We start from the raw sequence: 18,329 nt of genomic DNA on the forward strand, positions 1-18,329 counted from the left end.
CACTGGTCAGGCCGCAGCTGGAGCACTGTGTCCAGTTCTGGGGGCCGCACTTCAGGAGGGATGTGGACAGCATGGAGAGGGTCCAGAGGAGGCCACTCGTATGATCAGGGGGCAGCAGGGTAGGCCCTACGAGAAGAGGCTACGGGACCTGAACCTGTTCAGCCTCCAAAAGAGAAGGCTGAGGGGGGATCTTGTGGCCTGTTACAAACTAGTCAGAGGGGGATCAGCAGGCACTGGGGGGGGGTCACTGTTCCCCCAAGCACTGCCAGGAGTGACCAGGAATAGCGGTCACAAGCAGGCAGAGGGGAGGATTCAGACTAGACATCAGGAGGCGCGACTTCACGGTCAGGGCGGCTACGATCTGGAACCAACTTCCAAGAGAAGTGGTGCTGGCTCCTACCCTGGGGGACTTTAAGACGAAGCCTGACAATCACCTTGCCGGGGTTGTTTGACCCCAGTACTCTTTCTTGCCATGGCAGGGGGTCAGACTTGATGATCTGCTCAGGTCCCTTCCAATCCTAGAAACTATGAAACTATAAGACTGATATGATACAGAAGTGAAGTTGATCTTTTTTCCTGTTAGCCACCCTCCTTACAACCTGAGACTACTTCTTTTCCCAGAATTATGCCAGGACTTTCAGCCTGGTCAACTGCCTCAAAAACGTGGACATGCCTGTAGTATAGCTGGCCATCCCTCCACCATGCAGGGCACCCTGGAGTGCTGGGGTCCTCTGTTCTGTGGCTTCAGGAGTAAGTCCATGTCTGACACCAAATCCCTCCACATGCGGCCTCCTAGGAACTCCCTCTGCCATGCTGGCAATTCAGCATCTGAGAGCAGTTCAACCTGAGGGCATCCCTCCAGGTGCGACACTCCTGTCTCTCTAGTACTTGTGTAGACAAATCAAAACTAATTGTCGAGCAGGAATGTGTGTGGAATCTCACCCCCATGGCCTTTGGCCCACCCTCCCTAACATCTGCTTCAAAGGAGCCAGCAGCCCTTCAGGGCTTTAACTGGGATTGATGCTGGAAAGTAGCACATTGATTTAAGTACTCTAGATCACTTAAGTCAATGCATTTTGTGTTCTGGGGATAGCAATGCGGGTAGTCTTCTGCTTCCAAGGCTGGTTTTCCATGTACCTTTGTCTTACTAGCCCAGTGTTGGGGAAAAACAGAGATTGTATTATTTAAAGAGATATTAAAATATAAGAAAGTGTGATGTGTTATCTATAGTAATATATATTTAGGAAATGTGTTATTTAAAAATGATATAATGTGCTTGTATCTTGGTCACATTTCGAAGCAGGAAAATATATTAGTTTACATTCTGGAAGGAATAAATGTTCTATACACTGTAACAAAATAAGCAGCAATGTTAATTTACTTGGCATTTACTGCAAATGACCACTAATTAGGAGGGTCAGGCTGACACGGCTGCACACATGCTGATGAAACAGCTGTTCCAGTCACTGCATTCCTCTCGTGGCGCTCCTACCAGCGCGGCTCTACAAGTTCCCCCCCGCCCAGCCTATAATGTTGTCCCTCAGACTCTGCAAGCCACTGACATGTGTATTTACTCCCAGGACCATTAGGACATGCTGGTCTTGCTTAGGTTCAAAGACAACTACTCCCGCCACAATTACTGGCAATTATAGACCAGTCAGGCTTACCTTGGTCCTTGGGAAAGCCTTTGAGAAAGTCATCCAGGAGCACATCTGCAAGGCCCCAGCAGGGGAGGCAATGCTCAGGGGCAACCAACACGGGTTCACTGCGGGCAGGTCCTGCCTGAGTAACCTGGTTTCTTTTTATGATCAGGTCACAAAGTCCCTGGACGAGGGCGTCGGGGTGGATATCGTCTTCCTTGACATGGTTTCCCACCACATTCTCATAAAAAAAACAAAAACAAAACAAACACTTGGTGACTGCAGCATTGATGCCTTCAGAGTCAGATGGGTGGCAAATTGGCTGGAGGGTCGCACTCAAGAGGGTGGTGGTGGACAGGTCGTTTTTGACCTGGAGGGATGTGGACAGTGGGGTTCCCCAGGGCTCAGTCCTCAGGCCCGCACTGTTCAACATCTTCATCAGCGATCTGGATGTGGTGGTGGAAAGCACACTGTCCAAATTCACCGATGACACCAAGTTGTGGGGCGAGGTGGGCACACCAGATGGGAGGGACAGAATCCAGCTAATCTAGACAGGTTGCAAACGTGGGCGGATGAGAATAGGATGGAGTTCAACACAGACGAGTGCAAGGTGCTGCATCTAAGGAGGAGGAACCAGCAACACACCTATAGCTTGGGAAACACCCTTCTTGTCAACACGGTGCCAGAAAGGGATCTCGGAGTCATTGTTGACTCCAGGATGGACATGAACTGCCAATGTGGGGACACGGTCAAGAAGGCCAACCGCACCTTGTCACGCATCCACAGATGCATCTCGAGCAGGTCCACGGGGGTGCTCCTCCCCCTCTATGCGGCATTGGTCAGGCCGCAGCTGGAGTACTGCGTGCAGTTCTGGGCACCGCACTTCAGGAGGGATGTGGACAACATGGAGAGGGTCCAGAGGAGGGCCACCCGCATGATCAAAGAGTAGTGGGGCAGGGCCTACAAGGAGAGGCTAAATGGCCTGGATCTATTCAGCCTCCACAAGAGAAGGCTATGGGGGGCCTGGTGGCCGTTAACAAAGTCACCGGGGGGGCCAGCAAGAACTGGGGGAGGCTCTGTTCTCGCAGGGCATCACCAGGGTTACGAGGAGTAACAGCCACAAATCGTCAGAGAGATGGTTCAGGCTGGACACGAGGAGACATTACTGCACAGTTTGGGCTGCCGGGATCTGGACTGGGCTCCCAAGGGAGATGACACTCTCCCATCATGAGGGTCTTCAAGAGGCGGCCCGACAGATATTTGGCTGGGGTGATACGACCGTGGCACCTATTCCTGCCTGGGGTGGGGGGTCAGACCTGATGATCTGTTTAGGTCCCTTCCGACCCTAACTCCTGTGAAACTATGAAAACCAACACCGCCACCTCACCAGTTCTCAGGTCCAGATTCTTCCTGCTTTCCAGTGCCTGGGGGATGAAGTAAACTGCTTTCCTCCCTCTAGTGTGCAGCGTAATGGCCACATAACACGGCAGCCCCGGGGTTTCTGAGGGGTGCAGGGCTGCTCTTGTCTGCACGCTCGGCCGGCTAGGGGCAGCGATAGCAGTCCCAGCACAGACAAGGCCAGGGAAGCCTCCCCCACGCAGTGCGGGGACAGCGCCGGCAGAGACTGCCCGAGCAGCCCTGGCTGGCCACAGTCACGTCCATCAGCCGAGGGGTTTCCAGAGGAGGAGGCACGTGGCAGATGCTGGGGGGACCAGGGCCGAACGGGGCTTTGTAGCAGAGGGACCGCAGTGGGTTTGGAGCTGGCGAACGACACATGGTTGGCACAGGGTCCCGTCCGCTTGGAGACCTTTCAAAACAAGACACGCCCGAGCCAAGTGAGGCGCACGTACCACGCGTCTGTCCAGATAGATGCACAGGCACTTGAGGAAGCTATTAAAAGTAAGAGTCTTCAGTAACATGTGGCCTCCAGATACTGAGGGACTGAACATGAGGTAGTTGAGGGACATTAGCTGAGCTCCCCAGTTACCCAGAGGGACACTTGCACCTTGACCTGCTGCTAGGACAGCAGCTGCGCTGTGCCGTGAAGCCATCGTGCTCCTGCATGGGCCTGGGGCCAGGGAGACCAGGGCCAGAGGCTGCCACTCGCCTTCCCCTTGGGAGCTTCCCTCCAGCCGCAGCCCCATGAGCCTCTCAGGGGCTGCTCCTCCTCACTCTGCTGCACTGGGGGGGGCTCCCCCCTCCCGGCACAGGCGTCCCAGCCCCTGCCTCGGGCACAGACACGGGCAGCAGGAGGGGTCACGTGTGCAGCCTCCTGCAGGAGTCAGGCGGGGAGTCCCGCGCTGCAGCATGCACCAACCCGCAAGCCTCGAAGCCAGGCGAGAGAGAGGGGCTGGGGAAAACCATCCTCCTTTACGTTTCAACATGAGCAAAATTATGCATCTGATCTAATCCTAAGGAATGATCAAATGGTTTTGGCTGAAGTTTTCCAAACACACCGAAGGCAGGCATTTAGCACCGAAAACTTCAGCTGCACACTTAACATTTAGCAACGTTATAATAAGCAACTAGACAGGTCTTAACAGATTGCAGGACATTTTTAAATAGGCAGCATTAGGCCTAATCCGAGTCTTTCCCTTATCCATCACTCCTCCCACCGAGAACAAATAGTAAGAAAACATGAACCCCTCCTCCCCCAAACACACACACACACACACACACTCCCATCCCTTACCATCTTTTGGTTATGCTTCAGCATCTTTAATTTTTCTAAGACTGCTTTAATCTCCTGCTTTTCTATGTCTACACCGCTACAAGACCAGACAAAATACCCGTAAGGAAGATCATTCAGCTAAATAGCTGCCAAAGTGAAGGGAAGACTCCAGGACAGGTACATGAAAGATGCATCTTAGCTATTCATTTCTGGACTCCACTGGGGGGGATAGCTTTTTTTCCCCAGCGTATTAGTTTGCAGAGCCTCGTATGATGCTGTTGTGAGGCCAGTACCATGGAATAAATCAGGTGATCCCCCTGATACAAACTGCAGCTAAGGAGGATAAAGCATAATTAAGCACAGTACCTTCAATCTCCCAACACCAGAGACAAAGCTTTGTACTTCTCTGTCCTACCCACCTTTGCAAAACTACCATCAAGCCCAACCTTGCCCAAAACCCCTGACAAAGCATTTTGCCTGGGTGCATCCTGTGCATTTAACCCAACTCCTAACTTCATTATTTTAGTGCCATTCCCTTCCCCAGGACCGGTAACATTTCGTACCTGTTCCGCAGCGGCATCGCTGGCTGTTCCAGTCCTGGGCAGCCTCCCCCTAAGTGAGAAAGCTAACATTTGTCAAAGCAGATGCTGGATTTACAAGGGAGTATATGTGCGTCAGAACCAAGCATCCACTATTTTATGCTGCCCCAAATGTGTTAGGTGTGCTAACTGTAAAAGGTGGAAAGATGCTCCTTGCCCCAAAAAGCTGACAGCGTAATGAGACAGCGATTCTCAACTTTTTTGTACCAGGACCCATTCATAAAGCATTGATGGCCAGTCCTGACCCATAGCTCCTCACTCCTGACCCACTGCTCCCAGGCCCCAGCAGCAGTGTGTGGGGCGGGGGGGCCCCAAGCAACCCCTTGCAGGCTGGAGCCGACAGCCTGCAAGGGAAAAGCCCTGGTTGCCCACATCTTTCTCCCTTGAAGGAGAATGCATTTTTAAAGTCTGTTTGCAACCCTTTCACATATTCTTGCGAGTCACTTTTGGGTCACGACCCACAGGTTGAGAAACGCTGTAATGAGACATAGCACGTTGAGAGGGGTTACAGATGAGTGGAAAGCAGAGGGTTTAAAAAAAAAAAAAAAAAAAAATCACACTTTTTGAGTTACGTGCATATCCGTGTGGTTCTGTTAATAGGGTTTTCCGATTGCTGGTGGTTTCTGTAAACAGCAGTTCGCTCACTGCGATTGGTTGTTGGGGATTGCAAAAAGAAGAGTTTAGTGGCAGGACAGTCACTGTAAGCAGAGGGAGTGGCTGAGAAAGAGGCACACCCACGCCTGGGTCCATCACCCATCCAACTTTCACCGAGACCAAACCAAATCAGCTTCCACAGGTCTTCCTTACAAGTCTGTTTGAAAACATTTCACCTGCAGGCACACAGGATTTCCTTCAGAGGGGCAGGATGGAGTCAGCTCCTCTCTCCCCAGAAAGAAGGACAACTTTCAAATGTATATTTGATAAAACTGTATTTTTGTGGGTTTGTTTGTTTGCTTGTTTTTACAGACATTTGTACACTTTGTTACAAAACTGTAAAGAACTACAACTTGTTTTTAATCATTTTTTGGTCGGCAAATCTTGTAAAATCTTTGTGTGCAATTATCATGTATTTACAGGGCCTCATGTTAGTGATTTTCAATGATTATTCCAATAATGTCACACACTCTCAACATAAGACATGGCTTAAGATAAATATATTAGTAAATAAATATTCTGAGAACATATTTCCATAAATGAAATGTGCTGCTATACATTTACAGAATATATACAAGTTGTTTTCTAGCCTTTGAAACATTAAAAAATGGTAATGAAGGAGAGAGAGCCCTTTTGACCGTATTACAAATCTTTACAGCAATTTTTATACAAAAACCTTTAAGTGCTACAAGATCATTTTAATTAAAAAACATTTTAAATAGTGCCTCATGAGCCCAACACTGGCAACAGTTCATTTAGGTAATAGAAAGGCATTTTTGTTTAAAAGTAGTATCTATTGTGGCTAATTGGCCTGTGTGTCCTTTCAAGAGGCATCGGGAGCAGGGAAAAGCAGTAAATGCCAACGGCGGAGGCAAGACCAGGATGGGGACTGAAGACCTTACCACGTGGCTTGCAGGGAAGGAGTGGTCTGACTGGCTGCGGCTTCCTTGTCATCCGGGTGAGTGAGATAGGTCCCAGGTGCCTGGGACCATGAGTCATAACGTGCAACTAGCCAGTTCATACCTTAACCATATTTCACCACAGCTCGGTGTGGTTACATCTCCTGCAGCTAAAGGCTCCCTGCTTTACAGCACGCGCAAGCTGTGCAGCTTTGCCACACCTGCAGTCCATTTCTTTCGTTGTCGCGGGGGTGGGCTGGGGGAGGGAGCTGGGTGTGAGCATATTCAAAGAGGGGAAAAGTGACAAAACTCCATAGCTCCGTTTCCACAAAACACATCATCTACCACCTTCCATCTGAGGGTATTGCTCAGCCTCTGCATGTTTACACCTAGAAAATGCATTCAGCATTTCCCCCCACCCTTTTTATAGTTGGCTCCTTCTGTGCTGTATGATGCACCATTTCTCTGAACAGCTGGACTCAGGCAGTTACTCACCGAGAGCCTTGCTTAGGGTTCTTGCAAATGCTAACAATCCTTCCTGGTGTTATTGGTCAGAACTGAAAAACAGATCTCCTTTTCACCTTTAAGCTGCTCCTTGGTACATTTGCCTTCCCTGGGATGTTAAATGAAGACAGCTGGTTTCCCTGACAAGCCCAAGGCAGTCTCGCACAGGGCAGCTCTTCAGTGAAAGAACACGTCACACCGAACTGTCATGGTTCAGGTTGTGGAAATGTGTCCTCCTCACGTTTCCTTCTATTAAATCCTTCTTGCCAGACCTACATTGTGGGCATAAACTAGTACACCCCCCTTAAACGCATCCCTGCCCTGTGTACACACCAGACAGAAGGGTGCTAACTGTTCCAAGCACACACAGCATGACAGGCAGTTTAAAAAACGTGCTATGACGGCCTCTTACCTAGAAGCCATTGTTTCCACAGGAAACAAGAGAAACACGGACAGACGTATGTGCTTAGACTACCGGGGTATGCAACGCTTTCCATATGCAGTCAAACACAGGTGAAGCTGGCTGGGTCAAAGAAAGCACCAAGATGGACTGAGCTAAGGAAGCAACCTCAACCGCCTCTTCTCCAGCAAAGAAAGAAAACAAATGAAGCCGGTTTACCCAGTCCTCACTCCCCACGGCATGTACACACATGTAGCCTGTACTAGCTGGCAAAATGCACTAGTACCCTTAGAAAGCAACACAGTGACCCCATCCAAGCTTTCCTAAACTGACCCAGGCAAGCCCCAGAGACCTTGCGAGCCCCCTTTTGCGGCCTGCAGCAGTATTTCTGGCTACGGAGCTGCCACCCAGAGCTGCAGACTCCCGAAGAACTGTCCTCAGAATAGCAGGATGGCAGGCACTGCCAAAGCAGCGGTTTGACATGCACCTGCAGCAGCGGGGAGCAAGGGACAAGGGGGTCCTGGCCAGATCCAGGCCGGCAGCAGTCAAGGTGCCTCTGAGCTTTCATCTCGTGTCAGGAGCACTGAGCACATAGGCCAGGGATTTCTCCTCACCAAGTCCTTAGAGAAGCACGAAGCAGGGGAACTGACAACTCTATACCACACCCCTGGAAACCTGTTTGCTACTGGAAGTGGCACTAGAAGGCAGGGGCAGCGTCTTGAGTGTTCAGTCAGCACTGGTATCCATATCTGGACCAGTTTGCTTCAAGGTGCTGGTTTGTTTGTAAGGCAGGTGTAGCCCTGAGCTTACCAAAGGCTAGACTCCTTCAGCAGGAGGCAGCAGCATCTACGCATGGCGTGGCTTATTTAGCACAGCCGTGGCACCTGCTCAGCAAGAGCTGGCACGGCCATTTCTAGAGGAAAGTATAAATAACACTTTTTGTCCCTAGTATAGGAATGGCAACAGCGCTCTGACAGAGCAGCTCCAGCCCATACCCCAGGTGGGCTCTGTACCCTGACCCAGGCCAGAGCTGCACAAGGCCTCAGGCTGGAGAGAGGGCAGCAGGGAGATGTAAGGAGGGGCTCAGGCAGGCAGGGCGGGTGCACAGGGGCTTCTCCACATTACCACTTTTGTGTGTTTGTCAAAGCTAAAAAAAAAAAAAAAAAAAAAAAAAAAGTCTGAAAGTCCAACAGAATCTGGTGTCTCCATGGCAGCTCCCGTGGTCCGTCTGTGGCAGCCAGGCTGGGCCTAGTCACCCATTTGGCTCCTCTCCAGAGGGTGCGATCCGGAGCCTGAGGGACAGAGGAATTTCTTAGACAAAAAGAACATTTTGGGGGCAGAGGCCTAGAGGGGGCAGGGCAGGGGCTGCCCAGCTCACTGCAAGCAAGCCAGATGCTTCAATGGTTCTTTCCTTTCTAGCGCTCACCACTTCCTGCAAGACCCCCCCGCAGACAACCCCTTCCCTCCCCCATGCTCCGAGTCTGTCCATCCCAGGGCTTTCCACACTCCTCTTCTACCCCTTGCAGCACTGGCCTGGCCTGGCAGCTGTTTTTCCTTCGCACTGTCCGTGGCCATCAACATGGGCTGCAGCAGCACTGAGAGCCCCTAACAAGGACCTGCTGTGCTCTCACTACTGGCGTCCAGAGGTGTCCCGAGTAGGGCTAGGCAGCACCCATGAAACAGCACTGGGGACCAGGGGTGGGATATTTGAAGGAAAAAGGCAAATGCACAGCATTTTTGTAAGAACTGTGGCTACTGGATGGCACTAGGCCAAACTCCCACATCTCCAGCCTGGGTGGTAACCTCCATGGCCATGTGTGCTGTGGCAGCCAACACACGTGCTCCCATGGGACAGAGGAGCTGAAAACTGCTGGGGAATGGCCAGGCTTGACTCTTACCTGCAGCCTTTGTGGCTGGTGCCAGCTCCTGGGGGCTCAGGGCAGGGACAGAGAAGAGCCTCCTGGCTTCCTCCTCCCGCACGCAGCTGCTCCGCAGGAAGGGTGCTGCCCGATAGCACCTCTCCCTCTCCTCCGGGACCTCTCCCAGACCCTGGTGGTGCAGACGAGCATCCATTTCAGGTGCCGCATCCCAGGAGCTGCAGCCCCCTGCTCGGGGGCCTTGGCAGTCCGGGGGCACGGCCAGCTCACAGTCTCTGTCCTCAGGAATGATTGGGATGCGCTGGCCTAGGTCGCACGCACCCTTGTAGCAGCTGGGCAAGGGGTCGTCCGGGAGTGTGTACTGCACGCTCACTGCATAGTCGTCTGTGTAGCAGCCACCACCCCCACTGCCACCACCACCACCACAGGTGACCTGCTTCTCTTCATAGAAGCAGCAGGGCAAGCCCTCGTATTTCACCCCGTCTGTCCTGTGCAAGTGGTCCGAGTTAATACTGTACAGGCCCTGGGTGCTACCCACCTGCTGCTCCAGCCCTGAACCACAACCCCCCCATAGCGGGGAGCCAAGGAAGAGCGCGCTGCAGTCTGCTGCCCCACTAGCAGGCTCCAAGGCAGAGTGCTGGAGCTCAAAGCAGCACGAGCAGGCCTGCTCCATCAGTGGCCCGGCTACCTCTTGGGTTTTCCAGGTCCTTTTAACATCCAAGGCAGCACCGGGAGCGGCCTCGAGGCCTCCCTCTGAGGTAGTGCCATTTGGAGCCCTGTGCTCTAGCGAGGAATCACTGCTGTAGTTCATCTCCATGCTGCAGTTAGAGAGCTGGTCCCCTGAGGAAGCAGCTGGCACAGGCCGACAGTCCACACCCCCCAAACTGTGGCCAGGTGCTAGGAGCTCATCCTGATGGGGACCCTCCAGGAGAACAATTGTTCCTCGGCTCGCACCGCCCACCTCACCTGCACGGCAGGGGCTCTTGCTACGGTAAATGTAGGGGTCGTAGTCACTGCTCAGGGAGCTACGGAAGGTGGAGCAGCTCCCATAAACCCCCTGGTTGCTGACCTCCGTGCAGTCAATCATGGAATCGCTGGAGGAGCAGTGGCACTGGCCAGAGCTGCTGCTGCTGCTGTCACTGCCTGGGCAGTCAGCCAGGTAGCCACTGCACACAGAGCGGTGACCATGATAGCAGCTGAAGCTGGAGGTGCTGCCACTCTCCAAGCGGGAGGACGGCACAACATGTACCACAGGAGGGAAAAGCATGCTGTTGCCGGCCTGGAAGGCACGGGAGGGGCCCTTTGAGGCAAGGCCAGCTGCAGGCTGTCCATCTTGCTCAGGGTAGCTAAGGCCTTGGAAGTAGTAGTGCTGATACATGGTCTCATACTGGGAAAAACATGCTGCTTTGGAGAAGCTGCGTCCGTTGAACTTGGGCCTTCGGAAAGCGTGAGCTGGAGAGTAAGCCCTGTGCTCCAGGCCACAGTGATGGGCGTTCAGAGCGTGGTCCAAGTGAATAGGCTGGTAACTTCGGATGTAGGCTGGGGACTGTGCTGGATACAGGCTCTGCTCGCCATGCCGGTCAACCGTCAGTACCGTGATAGGGTTCCCGTGAGGGTCCATGCTCGTCCGGGTCGGGTAGGCCGTTATCTGGTTGGTCCTGTGCACTCGGCCAGGATAATGGACTGGCAGAATCACTCTCTGCTGCCGGCTGCGCACAGGGTTAGCAGACTCCAGACACACTGGGCCTGGGTTTCCCTTCTTTTGCTCTGGATGGGAGAAGATAAAGAACAGAGCACGTGGAAAATGCAGTTACTCCGCTGAAGGTTTAGCGCTCTGACAGGGAAAGACGGTATGTGAAAAGGTGCCAGCCTGCTCTGGAGAAGCAACCCCGCCAGTACAATCACACTTGCCCAGCAGCCTTTGAAATACCTGGGTTTCACGGACACAGGAGGAAAAGAAATGACTTCTTCCCTGCACAGGCAGTGGTGCTCACTCCAAGTTAGGAGCAAACAATGATGCCTGCCCAGCTTTTGTAACATCGCAAACAACCTCCCTAGTTTCTGTTACACAGAACACAGTTTTCAAGCTGGGGGGGCAGGGAGTACATTTGTGCCATACTGCAGCACAGAGGAGAATCCTTTCCCATACACTCCCTGCTTGTCCTTCCATCCCGTTCACCTGCTTTCCCCAGAGTTTATCCAGATACAAACAGGGAGTCGGGTGCATTTTACCAGTGGTGCTTTCCTGCGCAGGCTGAGAGGTGCTGCCCTCTGCCGGGCATTTGTCCCAGGCAAGGCAGCTTGTAGGAACGTGACCCAGCTCTTTTGGAACATGGGTCACTCTCAAAGAACCTCTCTGGGCACTAATGCCTGCTGGCATCCATGACAGCAGCCCCAGGCTTGCAGGATGCAGGCTACAGGCAGGAGACAGACGTGCAGGGCAGCATGCAGAAGCACAGCTTCCCCATGGCTGAGAGCGGATAGGTCTGGGAAGAGCCGCACTGGGACACATGCACGTGCAGGGCAGCACTCACCTATGATGTTATGGCGACAGTGAGGGCAGGTGTGATGCTGCAGCAGCCAGGGGTCCACACACTTCTTGTGGAAACGGTGAGTGCATGGAATGACTCGCAGCTCCTGTTGGGGCAGAGAGAACGATGTTGAGTGACCCTTCCCTAGAGAGCAAACATCCACAGTCCACACCCTGTCCTTTCAATACAGCAACACAACAGGTCAGCTCTAAGCCTCTGGCTGAGCCCCCGGTGAGACGGGAGTTAAACACCAGCCAATCAGGAGCTGCAGAAGAGCACAGCATCTCTGCACCGTGCAGCCCTGGCACCTACCGTCAGCATGCTCTGCCCATCTCCTCTCAAGATACTTCCTGGTGAAGCCTAAAAATTGTCCCCTCTGGATGACCCCAGTTTTTCCAGCTGGGTTCATGCTCTGCCTGGCCACGTGCACTTGCAGTGCTGGGTTATTGCAGCTGGTATTTTGTTTTTTGTTGCTTGAAGACGGTCAGCTAATATTTTTCTCTGTTCTCCCCAAAAAACTTGTCACCTCATCACTTTTCATCTAGTGTCTTCAGCTTCCAGCTGAGATTTCAGATTGTGCTAATAATGCCAGTGCTGTCCTGGAGGGCTCCTGCCTTTCCTGTAGCGCTTAGAAGAGGTAAGGAAAGGGATGAATTGAGGAGCAACTGCAAGGGCCTCCAAGAGTGGGAACAGCGACAGAGGCCGAGGCATCAGTCAGTCTCTGAAATTTCTGGTTTCTTCCAAGAGATGTCCTGCCCTTGGTCTGTGCTGTACTCTTCAAAGCCACCCACCTATGAAAGGAGGGAGCAGGGGACCAGATGTGCAGCCCCACCAAGGTGGGCAGGTGTTATATGCTGCTTGATCCAGTTCTGGAGAAGATCCAGCTTTTGTCTCAATGGAATCAGCAAGGCAATCCCTACCCAGGGGCAATCGCTACCCAGGTACCCTATCACTACCTGGTAATGACTACACATATGGGCCCAGTTCTACCATTCAGCCAGGTCAGAGAAGCTATTTTCTCTTACCTCCCCATCAATGTATTTCTCCAAGCAGATGGCACAGTCAGAAGTTGAGCTGCTACTCAGTGTGTCCAGAGCCCCACAGCTTCCTTCACGGTGACCCTTGCTTTTGGATTTGAACTTCCTGGTTTCCATTTTTTCCAGTGCCTGCACTGCAAGTCTGTTCATTGAATTCTACAACATAAAATACAGTTTTGCTAGTGAGGGACTGAAGCAGCTGGAGTAGCAGAAACACAGCACTGACTATTCCTAATCACCAACATCTCTGACCACATCACCTTTGGTTGTCAACACCTACGCACTAAGCAGAGAGACTAGTTTGTATTTAGATGGGAGGCACTTCCAAATGGATGTGTGATGCACGAAGCAGCATGGGTGATGAACTAAGTACCTAATACACTCAGTACAGTAAAAACAAAAAAAAACCAAAAAAACCCAAAAAACCTCTTGGTTACTTTGAGGTTAATTTCCAAAACTTGAGGGGAAAAAAAAAAAAAAAAGGCAAAACTGACTGAGAAGGAAAAAAAAAAAAAATGGAGCAATTACTGGAGTTCCTTTAGACTCCGCAATCACGAAAGAGGCATCTGATTACAGAACATCCTGGCTAGGGTGCCTAATGAAGGCAGAAATACAGAAGAAAAAGCAGCATGTAGCAAATGGTTTAAAAAAAAGGTAGCTGGGAGTGGTGACTACGAATGAGAAACTGATGAAGGAGCAACTGAAAAGCAAAATCTCTGGTCAGCAGCATTAAAAAAAAACTTTTAAGTGCATCAGGGAAAAAAAAGAAAATCTTAGGAGTGGTAAAATTGTTAGCATGATTCAGAGAAGCAAAAACAAATCAAGAAATATTTTTGTTCTGCATCTGGAAAAACAAACAACAAAATACTTCCTATTCTAGCAGCAGCTAGGAAGAAGTTATCTAGCATCTATGAAAACAAAATGATTTTAAGTTTGCAAGACAAATAACTTGCACAAAGAATGAGAGAGAAAATGACTGATGCGCTCTGTGAACTGATACCAGTTTTCAAGAAATCTTGGAAGACTGGGGAAATTCATGAAGACTAGATGGGAATTAATAAACCAATACTTAAAACCAGGACAAATAAAGTGCCATCCCTACATATCTGCAGGAAAATTAGAGGTGGGATGGTCAAGGACAAAAATAAAAATCTTGTTGTGGCTCCTTTCTACTGTGCAGCTCTCATGCCAGATTGCTTCGATTCATGGAGTCTGTCCCAGGGATGACTCCTACCTGATTGTTTTCTGTGCAAATGTCTCCCCCTAGGAATCGAGGGAAGTTAGTTCTTAAAAAGAAAGCTGAAACTCCTCTCCTCCAATGCAAATGGAAATCCTGACGCTGTCTGTGCTAAATACCCAATAAGCCTGGAAATCACTTTGAAAACCCCTCCACACCATTCTCTGATCTGCTGCTGCTGAATGCCACCGATGCCTCCTTCTCCGCAAAGATTAGCCACACTGGCATGGTTACCCCTCCTGGCCAAAGGACCAGCTGAGGGCAACGCAGATCCCTTAGAGAAATCTGCAACCTTTTCAAAGTGTCCCGTCTTACCAGAGGGAACCCCTTCAACAAAGGTTTTTGTTCCAGAATATTCCCTTCTTCCTGACAGCGTCAGGTCAGTTTTCTAAATGCAGTTAGAGCCAGCACCAGCCAGAGCTCGAGGAGCACACCATCACAGCTCCCGGACCCAGGCACCTCTTACCTGACTACGTCGCTGCTTCAGTTTGATCTTGACAAGAAGAACAAGGCAAACAAGCGAGACCACCACAAAAAAGGCCAGGAAAATCCCCATATCAAAATACTCTGTAGGTTGCTGGGAAGTGAAGACAAAGAGTTTAGTTCCCTCTCCAGAGAGATCACGTCCCAGACCCACTGCCCGCTTTTCTCACTTCTTGGGAATCATCGTTCCCATACAAGCATTGTGGGTAAGCACAGGCTCCAAGTGCATCAGCCAAAACCCCAAGTTGCTCTCCCAGGCACTGGATTAACACGACAAGGTACCTATCATTCTGTGTTGCTGTTCAACACAGCAGTCAGAGGGACAGTTTACCTGCAGGGACATGGTAACCAACGTGACATCAGCACAGCAAGGGGAAAAGCTACGTTTATTAAAAGTCCATAGAGCGCAAAGGACAGCGTGATCACCAGCCACCAGAAGCAAGGTTTACAGCAACGCTGCACTCTGGGCTGGCTCCACAAACAGCAACTTTCACCACAGCCAATCACAGTTACCAACAGTTTCTGTGGGGTTTTGGGTTGCTTTTATTTTTAAGAGAGTAAAGTCACAGCACTTGACTCCTCTGCAAGCTGTCTACTGCTCATGCGAGTCATACTTCCTAACGTATAGCATTTGCATAGCATACAGCATTTTAGAAATATAGGAGACTGGAAATCTTGTGGCTGATTTCTGTATTTGTCTTCGTCAAGTGTCCAAGTGATCTAAGGGGAATCTAGTCTGGGTTGCGAGGAATTTGAAGTCTCAAGATATCTGTTAATCCACGCTGGGAAAGTGCAACAAAAGGGTGGACAGTGCCAACAGGGATTAAAAGCACGTGGGAGTGCCCAAACAAACTTTAAGTAAAACTTTCTTTACGTATTAAAGGATGATCACAATCCAAAACCCAAGAAGAATCCTTGTGCTGTCAACACAAGTTCAGACTGCAAATCCCCTACTCACACCAAAGCGTAGCTACTCATTTGCAAAATCCCACAGAGGTCGATAGGAATTCTTGACTAACCCTTCACACACCAGGGCTCATGGGGGCATCGCCACACTGCACTCCAAGCCAATGCAGCTAACAGGGGCTGCACAAAGCAAGAGCAACAGGATGCCCTCTCAACACCTGCTTGAAGCTCACCCTTGGGGGCCGGTGCTGAATCCTTGCTCGTGCCACTTTCTGCTTGTTAACAATGTTCATCAATTTAACAGCATCAGCACCTTTCACATACACCACTGGCCTTTTCAGAGGGTCTTCAGAGCCCTGGTTAAGCTGGAAGAAAAACAGAGCACAGGCACTCAATAGATTTGCTGCAGATTAGGTGGCTCTTTCCAGGCAAGGGAGAGACAATTACAAAAAGGATGAAGATAGCAATGGTTCCAAAAGCACTCACTTGTCCTTTTCTACAGCATCATCTCGTCACAACGGGAGAAAATAATCGTTACAAGTTATGCTTAAAATATTAAGTTAATTCAATTTGCTCATTACATGGTTAAAATTACAGACTGAGGAAAATGCAAAAGTTAAATCAACTTGAACTCAGCTGCACTATGTGTTTGTGCAACATTTTAGCAGTCATGTATTAAACTTACTTCTGAATAAAAAACACTATTTATTCCAAAAGCAACATTAACTTGACCACATCAAGTCACCTATCATTTTACTTCCACAGTATTTACATTCAATTTCTGAGGCCTTCTAAACAAATCGTTCAGAGCTTTCTGGTTTAGCGAGTGTATAGGACATGCACATTTCAGAACATGCTTCTAGCCCGCGAGGTTCAGAATGGAAACCGTTCTGCAGCCTGAACTGTAGTGACTGCTGCTGGGAGCCCCAGTGACGCCATCTGTCCTGTGCTCCAAATGCAGGTGGCTTTGGGGCAGCAGGGCGCCCCGGACAGAACAGCGGACTAGGACAACTCACTTCAGGCAATTGTCTTGGGGCCTGTGCCAGTCAAAGGGGACTACCCCCTTCAGATAGCATCACCACGTGTATGCCCCCCAGCCAGGTGGGTCTGCCTTCAGTCTGGTGCTCAGCAGCCCGAAGTACATGGGCCAAGGCTGCATGGCATGGCATAAGCCTGGGCTCCTGCCTTCATACCTGGTCAATGGCATCTGGGTTTTCCGACACATCGAAGATGACAGCGGTGGCTCCCCGCTGCACTGCTCGCTTTGCCTGCAACAAACAGATCATGCCCATGAACCACCTTTCAGGGGGCCGTGCTGTCCCAGCCCAATCCACCCCACCCACCTCCTAGCACCAACCCACCCACCCCCACCTCCAGGGGTCCAACAGGTAGCAGATGTGGTTCAACTGCCTTCTGCGTTCACTCGAGGAGTTCAGAGGGCTAGCGGCATAGCTGCACCTCTCCTGCAGGCAGCAGCTAACTTCCCTGCACCCTCCACGGTGCTCCCTCCAGCCCCAGCAGGTACCTTTGCACCAAGTCTCGCTCAGGCAAGATTTTAAATAGTGCTCGGAGCTATTGAACTGAATGATACGGAGAGAAGTAGTCAGAGGCTGCTGCAGAGACCAGACAGCTGCAGAGCTTCACAGGGCACCTTTTCTGTCCTAGGCAACTGGGTGAAGCGGAAGGAGAGGCCAAGATCTCCTGACAGCAGCCGTGCGGATGGGCAGGTTGCGTGGCACCAGGACGCCCGTGCTGCTCGGGCCCTCGGAGAAGACCGTGCCACGTCCGACCACAGGAGGTCAGCCTTGCAGCACGCCGCGTCTGCTCCGAGAGGTTTCCGTCTGCTGCATTTACATGCGGCTTGCCTTGTGGGATCACAACCCAAAACTTCAAGAGCCAGAGGACATGGGTATCTACCAGAATGCCCTTGGTCAGCACCAGGGAAGTGGATTTGCCTCGGCCCGGAGGCTGCTGCTGTTTTCGCTGCAGCTTCAGTCACAGTTTGTGTCCTGTAACTTTACACAGCAAAGCCCCCCTCGCCAAATGGCCACAGGCACTGCTACTACCCCTGCGTGCAGACACCCATCAAGGAACCGCCTTCCACCCCTTTCCCCAGAAAGCAACAGCTCTCACAGGGTCCCGGCCCTCTGCACAGAGACCCCTGGGTCCCATGTTTCAAGGGGGACAGCTTGGAAAGGGTGGTACAAAGATGCTCTTTAGGGAATGACACTCGTTTTACCAGGGAAAGGTTAGTCAAACTATGGCTGCAAGTATGACAAAACCGGTCATGCTCTTTCCTCCATCCTTCCTGTATTTTCATGTCAGACTTTACTGCACATCAGACAGCACCTGAGGGAAACCATCTCCCAAATAGGGTCTGTGGCTCAGCCTAGCAAATATGTCCCCTTTGAAGTCAACACGCCTGGCTAATCGCTAATAGCTGCTGGGGATGAAAGGCTGAGCTAATCCGGCAGCTCACACGGTGCTCCTCTGCAGCAGAGGGGGACCCCGAGAAGAGCTTGCCCAGGGCTGCCTGGAAGGTCTCTCAAAAGTGCCCTGCGCTTGCCGAACGGTTTTGGGCACTTGGGCAGTACCAGAGAGAACAGGACTGTCTGGCTCCTAGGAGTCCAGCGAAACACTGGAACTTGCACTTGAGATTCGGTCCCAGACAAGCCAAGAGTGGAAACTAGGACTGGAGAAGCACCACTTCCCCTGCCCCCGGCGAACGTGTGGCATTGCTGCAGGGGTCGGCTAGGCCCCAGCAAAAGCAGAAGAAGAGTCCGTGTGACCCGACTTTCACTTGTCGCTTTCTCCCCTCCCTCCACCCTGGCCGTGCCCGCTCCCATACTGCGGCCACCCAGGCACAGCGCTAAGAAGCCTACAGGGCAGCT

The 18,329-nt window shown here is 51.3% G+C and overlaps 1 protein-coding gene and 1 long non-coding RNA gene across 2 annotated transcripts in view; both read right to left on the bottom strand.

Moving 5' to 3' along the window:
* LOC109312580 overlaps positions 1–1,368 on the bottom strand; it is a 2,847-nt gene extending 1,479 nt beyond the window's left edge. Inside the window, exon 1 of the long non-coding RNA XR_002101864.1 lies at positions 543–1,368. This is a non-coding gene — a long non-coding RNA (uncharacterized LOC109312580). The remainder of the gene's footprint in view (positions 1–542) is intronic.
* Positions 1,369–5,850: 4,482 nt separating this feature from the next.
* ZNRF3 (zinc and ring finger 3) overlaps positions 5,851–18,329 on the bottom strand; it is a 53,078-nt gene continuing 40,599 nt past the window's right edge. The window contains exons 3-9 of the mRNA XM_019538652.1: positions 16,632–16,706; positions 15,672–15,803; positions 14,516–14,626; positions 12,801–12,968; positions 11,779–11,881; positions 9,266–11,011; positions 5,851–8,659 (exon numbers count right to left, since the gene is read on the bottom strand). Coding sequence (XP_019394197.1) covers positions 8,616–8,659; positions 9,266–11,011; positions 11,779–11,881; positions 12,801–12,968; positions 14,516–14,626; positions 15,672–15,803; positions 16,632–16,706 — 2,379 coding nt within the window. The 3' untranslated portion in view covers positions 5,851–8,615. The remainder of the gene's footprint in view (positions 8,660–9,265; positions 11,012–11,778; positions 11,882–12,800; positions 12,969–14,515; positions 14,627–15,671; positions 15,804–16,631; positions 16,707–18,329) is intronic.

The sequence above is a fragment of the Crocodylus porosus genome, unplaced genomic scaffold (genome assembly GCF_001723895.1).
Source record: "Crocodylus porosus isolate Cpor-Errol unplaced genomic scaffold, CroPor_comp1, whole genome shotgun sequence".
In the NCBI taxonomy this organism is placed as follows: Eukaryota; Metazoa; Chordata; order Crocodylia; family Crocodylidae; genus Crocodylus; species Crocodylus porosus.